The following is a 24827-nucleotide window of genomic DNA, read 5'->3' on the forward strand; positions in this document are numbered from 1 at the left end:
GTAATGAATGACTGCATACAATCTTTAAAGATATTTATATAAAAATAATAGATTTTTTCCTGCGTGATATCCAGTGTTTATAGTTTGTTACTTTTTGTACTGCATAAGAGCTATTTATCATTACTGCCACTTGGTCTGGGTTTCAGTGCTTTAAACACCTACAAGCACTGTTTATAGACATGACAGTAAACATTATTTTTTAAGGGATCAATCATCACTTGTAGGTCGCACAGAGTATTGTTGAGTATCTGAATGTTATTCCTGAACACATACATCCATTTATGGCCACCTGTTTTATAGTGATTACTCACAGCCTGATAGTCACTCCAATGACAGTGAACAGTGAACTTCACCTTCATGTGAACAGGAACAGGAGACTTGCAGCTAAAATATCTACAGAAACAATGTCAACATCTCAAAGCAGTGTTTAACGCCTTGCCATGAACACACGTGGTTCCCTGGTGTGAGGAGAAAGCTTCCAGGAACACCCAGGAAGGTGTTCATTATGGTTTAATGCTTTATCCAATAGCTTTAAAGCTTTTTTTCCCACCTTCTTCTTTCAAATAACAACCACTTAGGGACTGATTTTTTTTTTTTATAATTGTTCTATTACAAAAACAATGACAGAAGCAGTAAAATAAAAAATAATCTTCCAAAAGTTTGCTTTCACCCATAACTGTTATTCTTCACTTTACAATCATTTCATTATTATACACTACACCAACAGCCGCTTGCAAAAATGTTCAGACTCCAAAAATGTTTTAAAGGCTGGATTTAAAAAAAAAAAAAAAAGCCCTCACACAATCACTACACTAAACACATTGTGTTTTCGGACCGCTCAAAAATCTCTTCCTTTCACCTTTCGACATAATTCAATTCATTTTCAGGGAATACTCACATCTCGGGATCATTATACAACATAAATAAGGAACCAAGTTTCTGTTAGTTCAGGATAACCTTTTTTTTTTTTTGCAAATGGCATCAATTCAGAAAAAAGAGACATAATACAAAATTAGAATAGTGTTACTTTTTGTTTATGATTTACATTATGATCAGATTATGGTGTTTAGACCAAATCACTCAAAAAGTCTAAACTGAAGTTATTAAAGATCACCCGTCACTGCTTTCAGAGAAAAATCCTGATGTTGCTCAAAGAAACTGCACATGAATTATTGCCCCCCCCCCTTTTTTTGTAGTCTGACCATTTGCAAGAATGCAGTGTAAGTACTGAATACTTTTGCAAGTGCTGTATGAGTTCCCAACAAAGTTGTAAAAGCAAATAAAATATTAATATGATACAAGTGTATTTTGTTTTGTTGTACATACAAGACCAAAAACAACTAGAAAGCAAGTTTAATAAAATGTCTGATTAGCCATGAATTCAGGAAGTGAGGTCAGGGACAGAGAGGAAAACCAGGAATAAGGCTAGGGACAGAAAGACGGAAGCTCAATAATTACCACAAGTACAGAGGAGTTCAGGATTCAGTGTGCATGTTTAAGTTAAATAATGGGTACTAACTTCCTCAAAGCTTCTAACTAAAAGAAAATACTTTCATGGGAATCAACCTGACATGTACAACAGCAACATCAAAAACACAGCTTGGAAAATCAGATCTTAGTGCATGTTCAAATATTCAGAAAAAGCGCGTGTGTGAGAGAGAAAGAGAGAAAAAGAGAGAGAGAGGGAGAGAGAGAGAAAACCACAGTTTATAAGAACTGTTGAGATTAGATGCTGTATCAATTTTGAAGTAAACAGCAAAAAAAAAAAATCACTGCTGCATCCAAGTAGCAGAGATAGTGTGTGTGTGTGTGTGTGTGAGAGAGACAGAGAGAGACAGAGAGAGAGAGAGAGAGAGAGAGAGAGAGAGAGAGAGAGAGAGAGAGAGAGAGAGAGAGAGAAAGAGAAACAGAGAGAGAGGGGACACAAGCTGGTGGAGTCCTAGCCTGATGAACAGCACCCTCCAGCTGCAGCAGCAGCTTGTGGTTCATCGTCGATGATCTGAACGCCTCTTCGTCCTGTGCTTGTGTGGCTCGTCCCATTCCCCTTAGTTCTCTCCTCCACCTGTGCGGTCTCCATCATTCCTGCACATCCCAGACAGACACGGTGAGGACGTTAGTAAAAGGCATTAGAGTGAACTCTCTCAAGTGTGAGACAATCAATGTGTAATCAATGTAAACTGTGGGGTCGATTCAATTGGACAATGATAAACAGTGTGCAAGACTGTATAGTCTAATCCAGTCTACAATGGAAAGGCAATTCAATGCACAAGCGCACACACATTTACAGGATTTGCAGGAGTTTCATAACCAAACCAAATATCTTTTGCAAAGGCTAATGGGAAGAATTTAGCTAATGGGAAGAATTTTTCTACTGAAGGTAGATGTACTGAAACATATACTGAAGGTAGATGTACTGTAGAGTGTACTGAAGGTAGATGTACTGAAACATATACTGAACATAGATGTACTGAAATAAATACTGAAGGTAGATGTACTGAAACATATACTGAACATAGATGTACTGAAATGTATACTGAAGGTATATGTACTGGAGACTGTACTGAACATAGATGTACTGTAGAGTATACTGAAGGTAGATGTACTGAAACGTATACTGAAGGAAGATGTACTGAAATAAATAGTGAAGGTAGATGTACTGAAAAGTATACTGAAAGTAGATGAACTGTAGCGTATACTGAAGGTCGATGCACTGTAGAGTATACTGATGGTATATGTACTGTAGAGTGTACTGAAGGTAGATGTACTGAAAAGTATACTGAAGGTAGATGTACTGAAAGGTATACTGAAGTTAGATGTACTGAAATGTATACTGAAGGTAGATGTACTGAAACGTATACTAAAGTTAGATGTACTGAAAAGTATACTGAAGGTAGATGTACTGTAGAGTGTACTGAAGGTAGATGTACTGAAAAGTATACTGAAGGTAGATGTACTGAAAAGTATACTAAAGTTAGATGTACTGAAATGTATACTGAAGGTAGATGTACTGAAATGTATACTGAAGGTAGATGTACTGAAACGTATACTGAAGGTAGATGTACTGAAACGTATACTGAACATAGATGTACTATAACGTATACTGAAGGTAGATGTACTGTAGAGTATATTGAAGGTAGATGTACTGAAACGTATACTGAAGCTAGATGTACTGTAGAGTATACTGAAGGTAATTGTACTGAAATGTATACTAAACGTAGATGTACTGTAGAGTATATTGAAGGTAGATGTACTGAAATGTATACTAAACGTAGATGTACTGTAGAGTATACTGAAGGTAGATGTACTGAAATGTATACTAAACGTAGATGTACTGTAGAGTATACTGAAGGTAGATGTACTGAAGATGTACTGAAAAGTATACTGAAGGTAGATGTACTGTGGAGTATACTGAACATAGATGTACTGTAGCGTGTAGCGTGTATTTGGTACACATATAGAGTATAAATATGGTTAAAAACAAATGATCATGACTAAAAAGTTCCTTTTGTAGAGAAGAGAGTGCAGGCTTCATTTACCTTTAAAATGTTCACACAGTACAAACAAGATTTTATGTCAAACTGCCTGATAAATCCTGAAGTCTTGCTGAATGTCTCAAATGGACTGAGATGATACACTGCATCAGCCTGAACACTTACTTTTACACAGGTCAAGGAACAGCTCTTCAATTCCTTTGTTTAATTTAGCTGATGTGTGATAGTTTTTCGCCCCAACTGACTCTGCGTACCTGTGAAAGAGACAGGTAAAGAGCAGACAAATAATCATTCAGCAGCTTTAATTTAGATTTACAAGACCATTAAGACCACATGAGATTTAAAGTGTGTGTAGCAGTTTTCTTAATCAGACAACAGAAAGCATGTACATACGCCTCAGCATCTTCCACTGAAACATGTCTCTCTTTTTCCAGATCAATTTTATTACCTAGGAGGAAAAACAAGAAAATCATCAAGATAAAATAAATTTATATAACAAATAAACTAACAAATTTAAATATTAGTTAAAGAGAACACAAGTAAACACAACAAGGTTTTTATTATAAAGGGAAAATAAAATCCAAACCTACATGGCCCTGTGTGAAAAAGTGTTTGCCCCCTAAACCTATTAACTGTTTCTGCCTCCCTTAGCTTCGAGAACTGCAACCAAGCGTTTGTGATAACTTGCAGTGAGTCTGTTGCAGCGCTGTGGAGGAATTTTGGTCCACTCATCTTTAGAGAATTGTTGTACTTCAGCCACATTGGAGGGTTTTCAAGCATGAACTGCCTTTAAGGTCCTGCCACAGCATCTCAATAGGATTCAGGTCAGGACTTTGACTCGGCCACTCCAAAGTCTTCATTTTGTTTTTCTTCAGCCATTCAGAGGAGGACTTGCTGCTGTGTTTTAGATCATTGATCTGCTGCAGAACCCAAGTTCGCTTCAGCTTGAGGTCATGAACAGATTGTTCTTCAGGATTTTTTGGTAGACAGCAGAATTCATGGTTCCATTTATCACAGCAAGTCTTCCAGGTCCTGAAGCAGCCAAACCATCACCAGACCATCACACAACCACCACCATATTTTAATGTTGGTATGATGTTCTTTTTCTGAAATGCAGTGTTACTTTTACACCAGATGTAATGGGACACACACCTTCCAAAACGTTAAACTTTTGTCTCATCAGTCCACACAGTATTTTTCCAAAAGTGTTCGGGATCATCAAGATGTTTTCTGGCAAATCTGAGACGAGCCTTTATGTTCTTTTTGCTCAGCAGCGGTTTTCATCTTGGAACATTTTTGCCCAGTCTCTTTTTTATGGTGGAGTCATGAACACTGACCTTAACTGAGGCAAATGAGACCTGCAGTTCTTTGGATGTTATTGTGGGGTTGTGACATTTTGGATGAGTCGTCGCTGCGCTCTTGGGGTAATTCTGGTCTGGTCTGCTGAGAACTTTCACCACTGTTCCATGTTCTCACCATTTGTGTATAATGGATCTCACTGTGGTTTGCTGGAGTCCCAAAGCTTTAGAAATGGCTTTATAACCTTTTCCAGACTGATAGATCTCAATTACTTTATCATCTGTTGCTGAATTTCTCTGGATCTCGGCATGATGTGTAGCTTTTAGGATCTTTTGGTGTACTTCACTTTGTCAGTCAGGTCTTATCTAAGTGATTACGTGATAGTGAACAGGTGTGACAGTAACCAGACCTGTGTGTGGCTAGAGAAATTACACTCAGGTGTGATAAACCACAGTTATGTTTTAACAAGGGGGCAAACACTATCACACAGGGCCATGTGGGTTTGGATTTTGTTTTCTTTTAATTATAAAAAAACGTCATTTTAAAACTGCATGTTGTGTTTACTTGTGTTATCTTTGACTAATATTTAAATTTGTTTCATGATCTGATACATGTGTGTGACAAACGTGCAAAAAAAGTACTGGCCACAGTTACTCAGGGCCAAGGACTCAGCGAAATCGGCCAATTTGGGGCACTTCAGCACCCCTCAACGCGTTTGTCCCCATAACTCCTAAACCCCTAAAACCCCTATGTCCAAATCTCAAGTGCTTTATATCATTGGAATCTTTGGCTCATGACTTAAAAAACGTATATCTCCAATTTCATTTCCGCCATAGTGCATTTTGTCCGAAACCTACTTTTGCAAACTAGTCCTAGGTTTTTCGCCTGGTCGAGACCAATCCAGTGCAGTAATATTCTCTGGAGTCTCAATGTCAATAATCTTCGAAAAAAAGTCGAAATTTTGATTCAGGGTCCTTAAGGGGCCCCAAAACGTTTGGACTGTGAGGAGCCAGTTTTACTAAAATGTCAATAACTCAAGAACTAAATGACCTATCAACACCAAACTTGGGACACATGTGAAAGAGGTCAAACTGAGGTCACAGGTCAAAAAACTGATTCTAAGACTTTGCCTTACGAGTCAGCACAAAATTGGGTTTTTGGACTGTTGGTGGCGCTAGTGGGCTTTTTTAAAAAAGGGCTGTTTTTAGTGATTTTTCCGTTATAGCATCACTAAAAACAGCCCTTTTTAAAAAAAGCCCTCTAGCGCCACCAACAGTCCAAAAACCCAATTTTGTGCTGACTCTTAAGGCAAAGTCTCAGAACCAGAATCAGAATCAGAAAGGTCTTTATTGCCAAGTATGTACCGATATGACTGTTTATTTTAGGGAAAACTGGACAGGTGAGTACTTCACATGACATATATTGTGCAACACGTTGGTAAGCTTTTCTGTATTAGAGACACTAGGTTAGGAGCGGGTGCCACCCTCTGTAACTTGCGGGTCACTTTGTGTATGTGAAAATCCTTTAAGGCCTTAAACTCCCTAAAGGCCTTAAACGCTTGAACCCGGGAAATGCTGCTTGCAGCCTTAATTATTATTGTAGTTTTCAGCGTGGACACACGACACAATGGCGAATCGGGATGCACCCAATTGTGTAAATGAGGAACTTCATGACCATGTGAGGAAAGGTTGCATGTTTGAGAGTTAAAAGAGAGGTGTGGTTTTATTTTTGTAGCCTAGATAAACAAGAAGGAGTGTGAAATGATTATTACATTACTTTATGCGGTCTGTTTTAACTGTTGTTTAATCCAAGAGCCTGGCATGGAACGAGATCGGCGCATCATATCCTTACAGCCCATGCTTGTCTTCAGGTTGCGGAGATCACGTGTGGTAAAGAACATCTCCATGATGATGGCTAAAACCTTCCTAGCTAAATGTACCAGCAAATTGTTTAACCAACAGGCCTCTGTGTTTCTCTTAAGACGTAAAGCCGCGAATCCGCCTCACCTTCACTAAACATAGGACATGTGGGAGTGTCACTGTTACTCATTTGTGCATCTTTTTCACATCTCTAGGATTAAAAGTGACGTTTACTAGATGACAAACGAGAGCTAAAGCATCTTTCTGTCAGAACAGCCAAACAGTGCGGTGTTTAGGACCCTGAGCTCCATTTCTCTTTTAAACTCCCTGCAGTCGTCGTGACTGTCGTCATGATCCATGTGTCAAATTAAAACCCCACGCTGTATATGCAAAAACATTTACTAATCTGGAAACTCCAGACTACTTGCTACTCATAACAGACCTTCCAGTAGGTTCAAGCGTGTGATTTCCGTTGATTACGTTGGACACGCAGTGTTAGGTGGTACGACCTCACGTGCACAATCGTGTTCGTTTCTGAGGAAGTGCACAAGTGACACAACAACCGACCACAGGATGCACACACACCGAGACCAACAGCAGGGAGTCTAAATCAGTCTGGTGATCACAGTGTTTGTTTGCTTTTGCGTTCATTTCTGAGATCGTGAAATCCTGGAGTGATTTATTTAAATGCCACGAGTGCTTTTTCATCAGACGAAAGTTGTCGTTTTCCCCCCATAAGTCTACTGCTTACATAAACAGACGTAAGGAAAGGTGTGAACTGGGATGAAATCTTTAAATTCCATTTTCTCCCTTTTCTTTTACAGATTTTTAAACGAGTGTTACTTGACTTGTTTGAGAAAGTCCAGAAAAACAAGGAGAAAAATTTCAAAATTTGGACCACTTGAAAGATTTTCGAAGGCGATCGCAAGTAACAAGGCGGAAATAAATCATCATTCACATCGTGGAGCCCTGGAGGGTTAAACCTCTGGAGATGTGTGTGAACGTTTGTGCTGGAGACGAAGATTTGGTGGAGTGAGATGGATTGTGGGAAAAGCCTGTAAGGGTTTTCTCAGTCACATGAGAGGGAGTAACGTGACGTGACGGTGCGCGGCTGTGTTCACATACGTCTTCGACATTCAGCACAATGGAGTAAAGCCGACGCTGGCTCGAATAAGAGATGCTGCAGTAAAAATGACTTCACTTACCTACTATACATAAACAGATATCGTTTCCCAGCATTTTCCTTAATTCTTTCACCCAGTTTTTGACCTGAAAATTATAAGAAAGAAAGAAAAAAAAAACAGGTCACATACAGTGTAATGAAAAGACAACACTGACAGGAAATCCCTTGTTTGTTTTTTATTATTTCTTCGACAATAAAAGTTCAATTTGAGGCTTTGTAACTCTATTCATCTATAATACTCTAAAACAACACAAACTCTTTGTGCGTTCACACAAGTAATGTTTGCATTTGTAATCATTCGTTTGTAAGAATGAGAAAAACACTGGAAGTGTGATGTCCCAGGATGCAGCAATACTTCTAGGAGTTTACACAGCATTGTTTTTTTTGTTATTGTTGCAACCAAAAACCAGGGTTTCTTTTTTTGTGTAAAACTACTTGAATCAGTGGATGACAAAGGACATGAGTAGCAGTGAAGTAGTGAAGTGTAATGACTCTCTCCAAGAGCTGTACTTATGTCCGCAAAAGTGCTGTGACGACGATCTCGTGACATCAAGTCAGAAAGACTGAAAAGTCTATGAAACAAACTATTTGCTCTCTACTAATAATAGTAAAGGTTTGTCGATTGATTCGATTCTTTTTTACTCAGTTAGCAGTGAGGAACACGACACTGCTGAATTTTCTGGAAATACACAATAAACCTTATCGTATCTTTGTCTGTAAAGTAAAGTCTCCGTCTTGCTTTCGGTTCGCACTGAAGTCGATCCCTTTATACAATCGATTCACTGAATCCAGCCACTCAGGGGCGGTTCTAGAGGCGGGGCCACAGGGGTCCTGGCCCCTTCTGAAATCTGATTGGCCCCTGTTCCATCAATTGTCGACGAGAAGAGCAACCGGAGAATTTTTCACAACGATCACAGATGCAATTCCACCCCCAAACAATTGGCGGCACTCGAGTGTTTGGAAAAGGAACGACTGCTGAAATGTATTTGCACCGTACTGAATAAATTATTTTGTGTGCTTGAATGTACCCTGTACTTGGCCCCTGAATGTAACATGTGGCCCCTTAATGGCCCCTGTTACAGAAAAATCCTAGAACCGCCACTGCAGCCACTGAGAGAAGCGTTAAGAGTTGATAACACGCTCTGAAATGTAGTCCTTTACTCAGGAAATGATTGTCAATATCGACTAGGTGAAATTTTGGACACAATATGTTCATTTTTGCTCGGCTGACAGAAACGCATCTAAAGTCATGAGGAAATTAACACATTTCAGATTCCTAAAAACTTTGCTAATGATGTCAAGAGCACTGCTGTATTAACCGTATTGAACTAAGAAATGGAGGACAGAGTTGCAGCCGACCAAACGGATTAATGACCTGGAACTCGTTACGCATAATGACATCAGTCCGCTGTGGCGATGAAGGAGTCTGATCAGTGAACATGTCAAAGAGACAGAGAGAAGCTCACCTTCTGGAAGGAGTCTTCATCGGTGACGTCGTAGACTAAAATGGCTCCGTTAGAGTCTCTGTAGTAGATGGGGCCGAGAGCGTGGAAGCGTTCCTGTCCGGCTGTGTCCTGTAAGTTTCACACAAAGGGTCACTTAAAGCTCAAAGTGTCCTGTGACAACTGTGGAGAGGTGAGGAACGACGACTAAGGGAACATTTTCTTTTCCTTTTTTTTTTCTTAAACCGAAAGCCTTATTAGGAACAGCAAGGGATTCTGAGTGAGAAATCAGTTTCAGAACAAATCTTATTAAAATGAAACCCGATTAATACGAAAGCTGCGAGATAGCAGGAATTTAAACGTGTACATTTCCTTCAGGCGTATTAGACACAGACTTACCCAGATAGCCAGATTAACTCTCTTTCCTGTGATGTTGAGCTTCTTTGTAAGAAACGAAGCCTAAACACCGAAACAAGAAAGATACAAGGTCTATTATGAATAACATTGGCAACATTACTATTCAGTATCTGTGTGTTAAAGCAAATGAAATAGTTATATAGGTTAACAGTAGGTTGTACTAGGTGACACTAATTACCATCTAACAAGCTGTCATTAACATGTCCAGAATAACATAATCTGTCATTAATAGTAACGACAAAGCTTACAATAACATTAATAAATAATGAGAAGATACCTTTCTCTAATACCGATACTGCAGTGGTTATTAAATGTATTAACATGTAGAATTGTGTGCCAGTATCATCTAGTGTATCGAGTATCATCTCATGCCTAATTAACATAAAAAAAGCTTGAGAAATTAGTGCAAAATTATAAACTAAATAAACTAAACAATCTAAATAAAATAACTAAATATAAAACCCAAATAAAACCCGATCGGTATCCTGTGTTGATAAACAGAAGGCAAACCCTATGAAAAGGAGCTATAATTTATTAGACAACCAAGCAAATGAAAATGGTTCATAAAGAGAGGACTGTGCTTTAAGCTGCAGGTTGCTGTTGAACTCGGCACGGACCTGACAACAGATCTATCTGCTATACGTTAATGCTCCGGTTCTAATTTCATGCCCACGTCTATAGTAACAGCTCGACCGACCATCCGAGCCTAAAATCGTTAATCGCTGATGTAGATTGTGTGTGGTGAAGCTGTGTGTTTGTGATCAGATCCCATCGCTTTGTAAAACTTGTCAAATCTTGTACAAAGTTTTCAAGCAGGAGAATGTGTTCAGGACAAAGGACTTTGCACTTTCTGGCTTTTCGGTAACATGACAGGCTGTTTCTTTCTTCCTTTCTTACTTATTAACTTAAAAAGAGGCTGGAGAGAGGAGAACTGTTCATAAAGCAGCTGTTAGGTCACAAGTGATTTCGCTGAATGAATCATTTCATACACTAACAAAAAAGAAAGAAAGAAATAAAATGTATGGAATACAAGAGCGTTCCATTGTGTGTTAAGCTGTGGGACTCTGTTCAAATGCTAAAGATCACTCGGATATTCACGGTTTGTGAACAGTAGAGGCCTGGAGCTAATATGTCGATTATTCTGTTAAAGCAAAATGCGGCACAATATGTCCAAGCCTATGGTTAAATGCGTGTGTCATTTCTCAAAGGTATAGAAAATATTAATAGAGTTAGTGACCAACGCATTGGTAAACTGACCGATTTCCACTGTAAAAGCAGTCAAAAAATTATTACTGAGCACCAAGAGATTGACTGACTGATAAGGAGAAGAAACTTCCAAATGGTAGCTTCCAAGAAGGTTTTAGCAAAGTTTCAGTGCTGTCATTGTGTTCGAGACATTAAGGCGCACTGCCAAATGGCGTAACTGGGCACAGCAGGCTGAGTTCACTATAGAGAGGTACAATGTCCAGTGGGAATTGTTGGTGGAAGGTGCTGATGCCACCGCTGCACATCAGATTGAGCCTTATGGAAACAAGCCAGAGAGGAGGAGTCGGTAGCCTTCATGTACATTTGAGCCGTTTTTGCGAAGTCGTCTGAGGCAAATGTCAAACCCGAGGCTCTTGACAGACCACAGCTAAAGATGCACAATGAATTCATCCAGAAGACGACCAGGAAAGAGAAGCAGAATTTCTGCGCAGAACTTCGGGGCTTCCTTTGCAACCACAAAATGAAAACTATGTGGCGCTGAAGAACTACGCTGAGTTGCAGGACGTCTCTCTGAGTCAATATCCTTGATGCACGTCTTGACACATGAAAGCATGTGAGCATATTCAGAGGAGCAAGACAAGCACTTCCACTACGACATACTGGAGTTAACGAGATGATGGGAGATGACCAAAAAAAACAATTAGCTTCTAAATCTTTTGTGGGTCATTTTTGTGTAACTTTACAATGAATACATATTGATTATGATTCACACCCCTTCACCTTATAATAAACAGGTATTAATAGACACCTCGTATCTGTGACCTGTGCAGGATTCAATTCTTCACTCACAGTTCATGAGCATCCTCGTTCCCATGGTTACTTATAAAATAAAAAGTCCTGAACAAATCATAATCTTTAAATGAACGACACTGTTTTCCCATGAAAAACTATTTTAGCTGAAAAATAAAAAAGCTGCGGTCATGATTGGTGTTAGTGTTCATAAATGTTGCTCAGCAGGTAATAATAATAATAATAATAATAATAATAATAATAATAATAATAAATGTACATAACAATATCACGTGTAATAAAAGTGCTAAATCGATTCTTCTGTTTAAAACTGTCCGGATCTTTATTGTCTACAGTGTGTTGAGTTCAGTATCAGCACTGAGGTTATCATTACATAAGGATATAGTTTACTGTAGAAACATTAAATAGAAACAAATCTACAGGAAACACTCTGTGTGTGTGTGTGTGTGTGTGTGTGTGTGTGTGTGAGAGAGAGAGAGAGAGAGAGAGAGAGAGATGTGTGTGTATGTGTGTGATTTGTGAGTGTGTGATTTGTGTGTGTGTGTATGATATGTGAGTGTGTGTGTGTGTATGTGTGTGATTTGTGTGTGTGTATGTGAGTGTGTGTGAGTGATTTGTGAGTGTGTGTTTGTGATTTGTGGGTGTGTGTGTATGTGTGTGATTTTTGAGTGTGTTATTTGTGTGTGTGATGTGTGTGTGTGTGTGTATGTGTGTGATTTGTGGGTGTGTGTGTATGTGTGTGATTTGTGAGTGTGTGATTTGTGTGTGTGTGTGTGTGTGTGTGTGATTTGTGATTTGTGGGTGTGTGTGAGTGATTTGTGTGTATGTGTGTGTGTGTACCAGGCAAGTTCCTCAAATATACAGCTAGAGACAAATGGCCTGTAATTATGAAGCGCTGATTTCTTTTATTTCCCTCACACCAATATTCCCCATATTATTTCCACCCATAAAAGCCTTGTGTTCTTCTTGTACATAAGAAAACTTTGATTATTTAAATAAGCAGGGTGTTGAGTGTCAATCCCAGGCCAGTTAGCGAGACATAAACAACAGCTACGCCTGACCGTGAGCACTAGCACACTAACACACTAGCAGTGAGTATGAACACACAGGTGTCTGTAATACACACTAACACACTATGCAGTAAGCTAGTGCTCTGCTTCAGTCTGAACCACAGCTAACGGCTAACAGCTAACAGCTTTACCTGGAGCGTCGTGATGTGTTTGTCGTTGAACTTGTTTTCACAATAGCGGAGGACCAGAGAGGTCTTTCCCACGCAGCCTTCCCCTAACAACACCACCTTGAAGGAGTATGTTCTGTGAGCAGTACTGTGAGCCGCCATGGTGGAGAGGAGGAGGAGGATGAGGAGGTCTCCTTCTTCAACTTTAGTAAAGAAAGTAAAACCGAGCGCGCGTCTCCTGGAGCCTTACATTAGATATCTACATTCGGGTGGTGTGAAACTGTAAATTGGGGAAGGGTGACGGAGTTACACTTTACTGCTGAGTGAATAACAAAAAAAAGTAGAGAAAATATTATTTCCGCCTCTGTGTGTCCGCTGATCCAGTCTAATGGCGTCCTCTGCTACGTCACGCTCCGAATCATATGACAGCAGTATCATATGTTAATGCTTACGCTGCTAATGCTAACGCTGCTAATGCTTTACTGCTAATGCTAACGCTGCTAATGCTAACGCTGAGCTGCTAACGCTGAGCTGCTAACGCTGAGCTGCTAACGCTGAGCTGCTAACGCTGAGCTGCTAACGCTGAGCTTCTAACGCTAACGCTGCTAACGCTAACGCTGCTAACGCTAACGCTGCTAACGCTGAGCTGCTAACGCTGAGCTGCTAACGCTGAGCTGCTAACGCTGAGCTGCTAACGCTTAGCTGCTAACGCTTAGCTGCTAACGCTTAGCTGCTAACGCTTAGCTGCTAACGCTTAGCTGCTAACGCTTAGCTGCTAATGCTAACGGTCAGTCCGCGTGACGTGAGCCTTCACCTCATGTTTTATCTGTCTATAAAGTTGCCATTATTTACATAATCTAACTTTATAACTGTAATGAATTTATTGTGTTATTGTTACCATATTATACATGTTATATGGAAACCTTATCAGTGTTTTGTCTTTCCCTGTGTTTTATTCCTCTTAAACCACAGCAACTTTTTTTTTAATTCGAGTGAAAGGAAATTGTGTGCTTCAAAGTCTGTGGGAAATGAATAGTCTGTATTATCTTGTATAGTATAGTGTTATCCATGTCTGTACTTTTGAGAGTCACAAACAGCTGGAACCGAATTCCTTGTGTGTGTAAACACACTTGGCCAATAAACCTGATTCTGATTCTGATTCTGAAATGCAAAAGCAAGACTTTGGCTGAATGTCTGTTGTAATGATGTCACAATAAATATCTGCTGTAATTTTGAAAAAATTCAAGCTACTTGGATTATCACAGCATTTGTTTGATCGATTTATTTTTATTTAATTTTTAAATGATTATTTTTGAAGACTTTGTATGTTAAAATTGTAAATAAATTATATAAATAAATAAATTAAAAATACTACTTTTTAATGTCGACTTTAGTTGATTTAATCTGTTAAAATGTTATTTAAATAAAAAATACAAATAGATGTATAATAATAATAATAATAATAATAATAATAATAATAATAATCTAGTAGAAAAGAAATCTTCGAATTCTTCACATAACTTGATATGATAATTGTCGCCCCACCTCTAGTATAGACACAGAGACGTATAACTGAAGAGATTCACTGTGCACAGAAAATATTTAAAAAAAAATCTTTAATAAGGATCACTAAAACGGTAACAACACTGAATATTCACAGTTAATCACACCGAAACATTGATTTGAATCTACCACACGTTGGTTTTAAATCAGCTGTTGTGGATCAGCGCAAGGGCAAGACGCCCCACGCAACTCCGGGCAGCATCAATGCTATGAGGACAGAGGAGAAGAGGTTTACTCCGTTGTTATCCAAAATGGGTTTGCCACATATCCACTTTACTTTCGGTGACATAGAGTTGACAACTTTCCCAGTGCTTTCATCATAACCTGGAAGGAAAAATAACACATAATAAATCTGAACGGAAAATCTGCTAAATTGTATGACGGTAGCTTAAACGAGACGACAGCGTATTTGTGTGTAATTTAGTTGCGTGAGATTAACACGTTACCCGAGTATTGCATGACTGCGCCCAGTAAGGAGTCGAGCAACGAGCCCAGTAAGCCGGCCATGGCGCCGTATACAACGAGAGGCCACTGAGGTGCAGCTGAGTGCAGATCTCTAACCAGCAGCAGCTGAGAAATGAAGTATGCCGTGCCCACAGTGGCTCCGCCGAGCAAGCTCGCTATAAGACCCACAATGGTCACCCCTCCGTTAGTACCTGTGATAGACATGACGCAGTTAAGCAGTTTTTTCAGTTTGGGACAAAATGGAAATATGTGCAGTGATGCTCGAAAAGTTGTAAAACCTTTAGAATGTTCAGGATTTTAGCAGAAATACAACCTAAAACATCATCAAACGTCCAGCGTTGTTTACTTCGATTCAATTCCCTGACATGCCAAACATAGCGTTGAATGTAGCGTAGCTCTAAAAAAAAGTGCTTCTTCTTCTTTCGTCTTTTCCCTTCAGGGGTCGCCACAGTGAATCATCTCTCTCCACCTATCCCTATCTTCTGCATCCTCAACACTTGCACCCACTAGCTTCAAATCCTCATTAATTACATCCATATACCTCCTCTTTGACCTTCCTCTTTGCCTCCTGCCTGGCAGCTCCATGTCCAACATTCTCCTACCAATATACTCACTCTCCCTCCTCTGAACATGTCCAAACCATCTTAATCTTGCCTCCCTAACTTTGTCCCCCAAACGTCCAACATGAGCTGCTGTCCCTCTGATGTACTCGTTCCTAATCCTGTCCAATCTTGTCACTCCCAAAGAGAACCTCAACATCTTCAGTTCGGCTACCTCTAGCTCTGACTCCTGTCTCTTCTTCAGTGACACTGTCTCTAAACCATACAGCATGGCCGGTCTGTTTTATCTCCTGACTGTAACAGAGCCAACGGACACATTAATGTGGAAAGATTTGCACGGGGGTTTTAAACTCTCTGAAATGAATTATTGACAATTCCTGGAAGCCCCTCCCCCTCCCCCCCACTCTTACAAGTTCCTGGCTGAACTCATGGCACTCGTGTCCTCGCTTCAAGGAGTTAGCTTCATTTTACATTAATTTGTGTGATTACAAATTCATAAAATGCTGCAGGGTCACGGTCTCGTATGTAAATGTTTTGGATTAAAGAATTTGCCGAGCGCTTAATTAGCTTGTAAGCCAACTTTACCTCAGTGGAATAGGTAGCACCAAGTTAGCACCAGTACTATAGCACAATAATATGAGCAGTGTTTTACCCGACATAAATCACGCTTCTTTCCTCACCTGCTGGGACTTCCTTCCATGTAGTAATAAGCCTCGGTTGGCTCTTACTGAGAACAGGACCCACTTCTGAAGCCCATGTGTCCCCTGTACTGCAGGCCAAAGCTCCCAGGAGAGACAGGCACATCCACGATGCGGAATACTGCGCCGAAAAATCTACCGCCATCTCGCCTGGCCCGACTTCTATCATGTAGAGCAAGGCGAGTTCTGTCGGCACGCCTCCGTTACAGAAAACCTGTATCCAGTTTCTCTGGCCACCTGCACAACAATAAGCATTACAATATGGATTTCTGTTCCTTTTAAGACTGACAGACTTACTTCTAAGTATTTAATCTAAACCTGTTGCCTATGTGGCTTTTCATGACCTTCATTACATGTGTCTTCATTGTGAGAAGTTTAAAAGAAGATCAGAAATTTTTGCATCTACCTTCAGAGAAATCTATTTTCTGTCTTTGCATTCAGCTGTCGTGTGTGTAAAATGTGTATTATTATTATAATTATTTTTAGCTTAAAGCTGTCATTGAGATTGGGAAGAAGCACTTAGGAACAACACCTCAGACAGACTGGAACATACATCAGTTTGTACCGTGAACATCATGCGATAAATGTCGACGTCATGCTGGAATGAAAAACAGAACGTTCACCTTCTTTATATTCCGAGTCTATGCGTTTCTTGATTGCTCCCTTCCATCGCGTCAGTTTGCTAGAGGTGATGAAGAACGCAAACAAAGCTGCCAGAAAGCTCATGTTGGCCAAAGTGAGAATAAAGCCAACCAGCATGGCTGCAATACAAAGATAGCACAAAATATCATTACAAAAAAGCACCTGTCTTCCCTGGAAATCTTCAGATACGGCGGAAAAACTAGAAGCCTCTTAGCTTTACGCTGAAGCTGTTATTCGTATACGAGATGAACTTTATAAATTCATCTTTATAAATTCAACTTTATAAATACTGTCACCATACATACTGTCACTTTATATACTTATATGATGAATAAAAGAACACATTTTGAAATATAAAATACATCACTGCAGTTCTGGACATCTCTAAGCCCTGCCTCTTAATTATCTTGTATATTGAGGGGGATTTTTTGCCCCTTTGGCAAATTCATCACTTTTTCAGAACATTACCTCCTAAACAACCTCCAAAATCCAGACTCTTTTTCTTAAAAGCACGAGAGGTGATAATAAGCGGGACCAGAACGGAGAACAGCCATCGCCATGGAGATACAGGCTGCAACATCCCTGTACAAAAACAAGACGCCTTTAGAGAACCGAGTCAAAAGAGCTGTTAAAGTGTGTTTAAATATAAATAAAAGTCAGAAGCGTGTGAAAGTGTCAGCTCACCGGAGTATGTGCTGATGGCTATGGATATGATCCAGAAGGACAGAGAGATGGCCAAAGTGAAACACAACACTAGAATATCAGTCATCATCTTGACAACGCTTCTTTATCGCGTAAACAAAACCTGTTACTTCTTTCGAGATGTGCAGCTGTAACACACCAGAGAAATATATTAAATCAACAACATACACCCTGAGATACTCACATGCTCCAGAAGGAAACACGGATCCATGTTAGAAGTAAACAAGAACACCTGGACCACATCTGGCTGTCAGTTTAGTGACTGATTCAATATTTAATATATTTCTGCAATTTGAAATCAGAAGAAGCAGATTGGATAAAGCTTTCATTTGTTTTCCTTTTCGTTCCCGCTTGTTAATTTCTCTTATTGAATAGTAATTAATTGTTTTTAAATGCAGCACTAAACTAAATCCAACTTTTACTGCCAGCTATTTTTTTCATTTACAGTAATGCTAGGAATGTCTTAAATATATTAATATGATGCTCTTATTTGGTTTCATGTCCACCAAATCCCTCTATCCATCTTATTCCATCCCAGGAAAACCATTGTTAGTTTTTAAAAGTGGTTCAAGTGGAGCTTTAATGCTGAGTCCAAACATTTCCTCATGTTGAAATATACACTATTTGACAAATGGTGTGTGCATCCCTGGTGAAAACATCTGGAGATTTGAACAAAACTTGGTCAATAACGAGAGTTCGGGATCCATCTCTCACTCTTTGAGCTGTCGTTAACTTTCTCTGTCACATGACAAGGTGTAAAATTATTTCTGCTTCACTAACTTCCATACAGAACAAAAGCCCGGATAATGAGGTTTATTATTGAGGTGTGAACAGGAACTAACCTGTCTTCCACAATATTAACTACAGCTATAAATGGTTATCAGTACAATGCTTTTTTAAAAACACCTCACACTTACAATTTAGAGCAGTCACAGCTTAGCACCAGGTATGTTTACATGCAACCATTTTCATCAATCCGAATGAATTTAATCCGATTTCAGATCACACCATTTCCATCGTACCCAAAATACTGCAATCTGAAACAAAACTTCAGTGCAAACGTAATGTGTAAATTTATACTGTACTGCACATGTGTACAAGGTATCGTTGAACAGCCAATCTATTGAATGACTGAATATCGGATTATTACAAATCTACCCCCTTTCAGCTCACAATGAGTTAAACAGTAGCAATTGAGGTGTTGAGAGGAGTTGAGCGGAGTCATCAATTTTGATTACTAACACATTATATGGTCACATGGAAACATACCAAATGTGTGTCATTAATGTAAAATGGTTATTTTTCATATAATCACATTGTGATCTAATCCTTAGGACACAATATGGCTGTATAATACACATACCACTCTGTTGTGTGTCTCGTTCACACACACACACTCACAAACATGCACAATACACAACACACACACCACACAACAACACAGCACACACGTGTCACCATAAATACTGTCACCATACATACTGTCATAAATACTGTCACTATAAATACTGTCATAAATACTGTCATAAATACTGTCACTATAAATACTGTCATAAATACTGTCACTATAAATACTGTCATAAATACTGTCACTATAAATACTGTCACTATAAATACTGTCACTATACATACTGTCATAAATACTGTCATAAATACTGTCACTATAAATACTGTCATAAATACTGTAACTATAAATACTGTCACTATAAATACTGTCACTATAAATACTGTCATAAATACTGTCATAAATACTGTCAAATACTGTAACTATAAATACTGTCACCATAAATACTGTCACCATAAATACTGTCACCATACATACTGTCACTATAAATACTGTCACTATACATACTGTCACTATAAATACTGTCACTATACATACTGTCACTATAAATACTGTCACTATACATACTGTCACTATAAATACTGTCACTATACATACTGTCACTATAAATACTGTCACTATAAATACTGTCACTATACATACTGTCACCATACATACTGTCACCATACATACTGTCACCATAAATACTGTCACTATACATACTGTCACTATACATACTGTCACCATACATACTGTCACCATAAATACTGTCACTATACATACTGTCACTATACATACTGTCACCATACATACTGTCACCATAAATACTGTCACTATAAATACTGTCACCATAAATACTGTCACTATAAATACTGTCACTATAAATACTATCACTATAAATACTGTCACTATACATACTGTCACTATACATACTGTCACTATAAATACTGTCACTATAAATACTGTCACTATACATACTGTCACTATGAATACTGTCACTATAAATACTGTCACTATAAGTACTGTCACTATACATAATGTCACTATAAATACTGTCACTATACATAGTCACTATAAATACTGTCACTATACATACTGTCACTATAAATACTGTCACCATAAATACTGTCACTATAAATACTGTCACTATAAATACTGTCATAAATACTGTCATAAATACTGTCACTATACATACTGTCACCATAAATACTGTCACCATAAATACTGTCACTATAAATACTGTCACCATAAATACTGTCACCATACATACTGTCACTATAAATACTGTCACTATAAATACTGTCACTATACATACTGTCACTATAAATACTGTCACTATAAATACTGTCACTATAAATACTGTCACTATACATAATGACACTATAAATACTGTCACTATACATAGTCACTATACATACTGTCACTATAAATACTGTCACTATACATAGTCACTATAAATACTGTCACTATACATACTGTCACTATACATACTGTCACCATACATACTGTCACTATAAATACTGTCACTATAAATACTGTCACTATACATACTGTCACTATAAATACTGTCACTATACATAATGACACTATAAATACTGTCACTATACATAGTGACTATACATACTGTCACCATAAATACTGTCACCATAAATACTGTCACTATAAATACTGTCACCATAAATACTGTCACCATACATACTGTCACTATAAATACTGTCACTATAAATACTGTCACTATACATACTGTCACTATAAATACTGTCACTATACATAGTCACTATAAATACTGTCATATACATACTGTCACTATAAATACTGTCACTATACATACTGTCACCATACATACTGTCACTATAAATACTGTCACTATACATAGTCACTATAAATACTGTCACTATACATACTGTCACTATACATACTGTCACTATACATACTGTCACTATAAATACTGTCACTATACATAGTCACTATAAATACTGTCATATACATACTGTCACCATACATACTGTCACTATAAATACTGTCACTATACATAGTCACTATAAATACTGTCACTATACATACTGTCACTATACATACTGTCACCATACATACTGTCACTATAAATACTGTCACTATACATACTGTCACTATAAATACTGTCACTATACATACTGTCACTATAAATACTGTCACTATACATACTGTCACTATACATACTGTCACTATATATACTGTCACTATACATACTGTCACTATAAATACTGTCACTATACATAGTCACTATACATACTGTCACTATACATAGTCACTATACATACTGTCACTATAAATAGTCACTATAAATACTGTCACTATACATACTGTCACTATACATACTGTCACCATACATACTGTCACTATACATACTGTCACTATAAATACTGTCACTATACATACTGTCACTATAAATACTGTCACTATACATACTGTCACTATACATACTGTCACCATACATACTGTCACTATACATACTGTCACCATACATACTGTCACCATACATACTGTCACCATACATACTGTCACTATACATACTGTCACCATAAATACTGTCACTATAAATACTGTCACTATACATACTGTCACTATAAATACTGTCACTATACATACTGTCACTATAAATACTGTCACTATACATACTGTCACTATACATACTGTCACCATAAATACTGTCACTATAAATACTGTCACTATAAATACTGTCACTATACATACTGTCACTATAAATACTGTCACTATAAATACTGTCACTATAAATACTGTCACTATACATACTGTCACTATAAATACTGTCACTATAAATACTGTCACTATAAATACTGTCACTATACATAGTCACTATAAATACTGTCACTATACATACTGTCACTATAAATACTGTCACCATAAATACTGTCACTATAAATACTGTCACTATAAATACTGTCACTATAAATACTGTCATAAATACTGTCATAAATACTGTCACTATACATACTGTCACCATAAATACTGTCACTATAAATACTGTCACTATAAATACTGTCATAAATACTGTCATTATAAATACTGTCATAAATACTGTCACTATAAATACTGTCACTATACATACTGTCACTATACATACTGTCACTATACATACTGTCACTATAAATACTGTCACTATAAATACTGTCACTATACATACTGTCACTATACATACTGTCACTATAAATACTGTCACTATACATACTGTCACTATAAATACTGTCACTATACATACTGTCACTATACATAGTCACTATAAATACTGTCACTATAAATACTGTCACTATACATACTGTCACTATACATACTGTCACCATACATACTGTCACTATACATACTGTCACTATACATACTGTCACTATAAATACTGTCACTATAAATACTGTCACTATACATACTGTCACTATAAATACTGTCACTATACATACTGTCACTATACATAGTCACTATAAATACTGTCACTATAAATACTGTCACCATACATACTGTCACTATAAATACTGTCACTATAAATACTGTCACTATACATACTGTCACTATACATACTGTCACTATAAATACTGTCACTATAAATACTGTCACTATAAATACTGTCACTATACATAGTCACTATACATACTGTCACTATAAGTACTGTCACTATAAATACTGTCACTATAAATACTGTCACTATACATACTGTCACTATACATACTGTCACCATACATACTGTCACTGTACATACTGTCACTATACATAGTCACTATAAATACTGTCACTATAAATACTGTCACTATACATAGTCACTATACATACTGTCACTATAAATACTGTCACTATACATACTGTCACTATACATACTGTCACCATACATACTGTCACTATACATACTGTCACTATACATAGTCACTATAAATACTGTCACTATAAATACTGTCACTATACATAGTCACTATAAATACTGTCACTATAAATACTGTCACTATACATAGTCACTATACATACTGTCACTATACATAGTCACTATAAATACTGTCACTATAAATACTGTCACTATACATAGTCACTATACATACTGTCACTATAAGTACTGTCACTATAAATACTGTCACTATAAATACTGTCACTATAAATACTGTCACTATACATACTGTCACTATAAATACTATCACTATACATACTGTCACTATACATACTGTCACTATAAATACTATCACTATACATACTGTCACCATAAATACTGTCACTATAAATACTGTCACTATAAATACTGTCACTATACATACTGTCACTATAAATACTGTCACTATAAATACTATCACTATACATACTGTCACTATACATACTGTCACTATACATAGTCACTATAAATACTGTCACTATAAATACTGTCACTATACATACTGTCACTATACATAGTCACTATAAATACTGTCACTATAAATACTGTCACTATACATAGTCACTATACATACTGTCACTATACATAGTCACTATAAATACTGTCACTATACATAGTCACTATACATACTGTCACTATAAGTACTGTCACTATAAATACTGTCACTATAAATACTGTCACTATAAATACTATCACTATACATACTGTCACCATAAATACTGTCACTATAAATACTGTCACTATAAATACTGTCACTATAAATACTGTCACTATAAATACTGTCACTATACATACTGTCACTATAAATACTATCACTATACATACTGTCACTATACATACTGTCACTATACATACTGTCACTATACATAGTCACTATAAATACTGTCACTATAAATACTGTCACTATACATACTGTCACTATAAATACTGTCACTATAAATACTGTCACTATACATAGTCACTATAAATACTGTCACTATACATAGTCACTATACATACTGTCACTATACATACTGTCACTATAAATACTGTCACTATAAATACTGTCACTATAAATACTGTCACTATAAATACTATCACAACCTCTACTCTGATTGGAAACACGCCGGTAACAGAACAATCAGGTGTTTATCTTGTGGACGCCTGCAGAGCATCATGGTTCACCGGAAGTGGACGTGCTGTACAGGAAGTCGCGATGTTGCTGTGGTGGTTGTTCCATGTTAAGAGCCAGAAATAATCATTAAATAGCTTTAAAGCGAAAGTCCAGATGTTACAGCACACATGTACTCAAGTAGTGTTTTTCTTCCACTGCATTCAGTCACAGAAACGCTCTACTGAGACAGAAACGCTCTACTGCCACCTAGTGGGGCATCTGAGAACTGCTACAATGTTTAACTTTGTTTCATCTTTAGTTCCAAATTTTAATCTTGTGTGAGTTGCAGCTTTCAATCAACCAATCAATCAATCAATCAATCAATAGATTAATCAGCCAATCAATCAATCAATCAATAAATTAATCAGTCAATCAATCAATCATTCAATCAATCAGTCAGTCAGTCAGTGAGTCAGTCAGTCAGTCAGTCAGTGAGTCAGTCAGTCAGTGAGTCAGTCAGTGAGTCAGTCAGTGGGTCAGTCAGTCAGTGAGTCAGTCAGTCAGTGAGTCAGTCAGTCAGTCAGTCAGTCAGTGAGTCAGTCAGTGAGTCAGTCAGTCAGTGAGTCAGTGAGTCAGTCAGTCAGTCAGTGAGTCAGTCAGTGAGTCAGTCAGTGGGTCAGTCAGTCAGTGAGTCAGTCAGTCAGTCAGTCAGTGAGTCAGTCAGTCAGTGAGTCAGTCAGTCAGTCAGTGAGTCAGTCAGTGGGTCAGTCAGTCAGTGAGTCAGTCAGTCAGTCAGTGAGTCAGTCAGTCAGTCAGTGAGTCAGTGAGTCAGTCAGTCAGTGAGTCAGTCAGTGAGTCAGTCAGTGAGTCAGTGAGTCAGTCAGTCAGTCAGTCAGTGAGTGAGTGAGTCAGTCAGTCAGTCAGTCAGTGAGTCAGTCAGTCAGTCAGTCAGTCAGTGAGTCAGTCAGTGAGTCAGTCAGTCAGTCAGTCAG

At 37.8% G+C, this 24827-nt stretch overlaps 2 protein-coding genes across 4 annotated transcripts; both read right to left on the reverse strand.

Annotated features, from left to right (window-relative positions):
* Positions 1 to 582: 582 nt before the first annotated feature.
* rab21 (RAB21, member RAS oncogene family) lies at positions 583 to 13291 on the reverse strand. Its single transcript, XM_060889284.1, has 7 exons — positions 12909 to 13291; positions 9674 to 9733; positions 9299 to 9406; positions 7855 to 7918; positions 3885 to 3939; positions 3657 to 3745; positions 583 to 2082 (listed from the first exon to the last, which is right to left on the reverse strand). Exons 1-7 carry the CDS (start codon positions 13044 to 13046, stop codon positions 1940 to 1942), a joined length of 657 nt encoding a protein of 218 aa, XP_060745267.1. The 5' UTR covers positions 13047 to 13291; the 3' UTR covers positions 583 to 1939.
* Positions 13292 to 14484: 1193 nt separating this feature from the next.
* On the reverse strand, positions 14485 to 24049 carry tmem19 (transmembrane protein 19). Of its 3 annotated transcripts, none has more exons than XM_060889280.1 (7): positions 23826 to 24049; positions 17497 to 17642; positions 17281 to 17394; positions 16794 to 16931; positions 16153 to 16407; positions 14894 to 15103; positions 14487 to 14771 (listed from the first exon to the last, which is right to left on the reverse strand). In XM_060889280.1, exons 2-7 carry the CDS (start codon positions 17582 to 17584, stop codon positions 14608 to 14610), a joined length of 969 nt encoding a protein of 322 aa, XP_060745263.1. In that variant the 5' UTR covers positions 17585 to 17642; positions 23826 to 24049; the 3' UTR covers positions 14487 to 14607. The 3 variants fall into 3 exon arrangements, with proteins under 3 accessions (XP_060745265.1, XP_060745263.1, XP_060745264.1); XM_060889281.1 differs by having other exon boundaries at positions 23907 to 24037; XM_060889282.1 differs by lacking the exon at positions 23826 to 24049 and having other exon boundaries at positions 14485 to 14771; positions 17497 to 17599.
* Positions 24050 to 24827: the final 778 nt, after the last annotated feature.

This window comes from Tachysurus vachellii, chromosome 16 (genome assembly GCF_030014155.1).
Source record: "Tachysurus vachellii isolate PV-2020 chromosome 16, HZAU_Pvac_v1, whole genome shotgun sequence".
Taxonomy (NCBI): Eukaryota; Metazoa; Chordata; class Actinopteri; order Siluriformes; family Bagridae; genus Tachysurus; species Tachysurus vachellii.

Excerpts from the sequence above, each read along its gene's own strand:
- rab21 (XM_060889284.1), bottom strand. The coding sequence starts at position 13,046 with ATGGCGGCTCACAGTACTGCTCACAGAACATACTCCTTCAAGGTGGTG. Across the intron at positions 9,407-9,673 it reads GAGTTAATCTGGCTATCTGG|GACACAGCCGGACAGGAACG; the intron begins GTAAGTCTGTGT and ends TGAAACTTACAG. Across the intron at positions 3,746-3,884 it reads TCAGTGGAAGATGCTGAGGC|GTACGCAGAGTCAGTTGGGG; the intron begins GTATGTACATGC and ends TCTCTTTCACAG.
- tmem19 (XM_060889282.1), bottom strand. The coding sequence starts at position 17,584 with ATGATGACTGATATTCTAGTGTTGTGTTTCACTTTGGCCATCTCTCTG. Across the intron at positions 16,932-17,280 it reads TTTTGGAGGTTGTTTAGGAG|CCATGCTGGTTGGCTTTATT; the intron begins GTAATGTTCTGA and ends TTTGTATTGCAG. Across the intron at positions 16,408-16,793 it reads AGACTCGGAATATAAAGAAG|GTGGCCAGAGAAACTGGATA; the intron begins GTGAACGTTCTG and ends ATTGTTGTGCAG.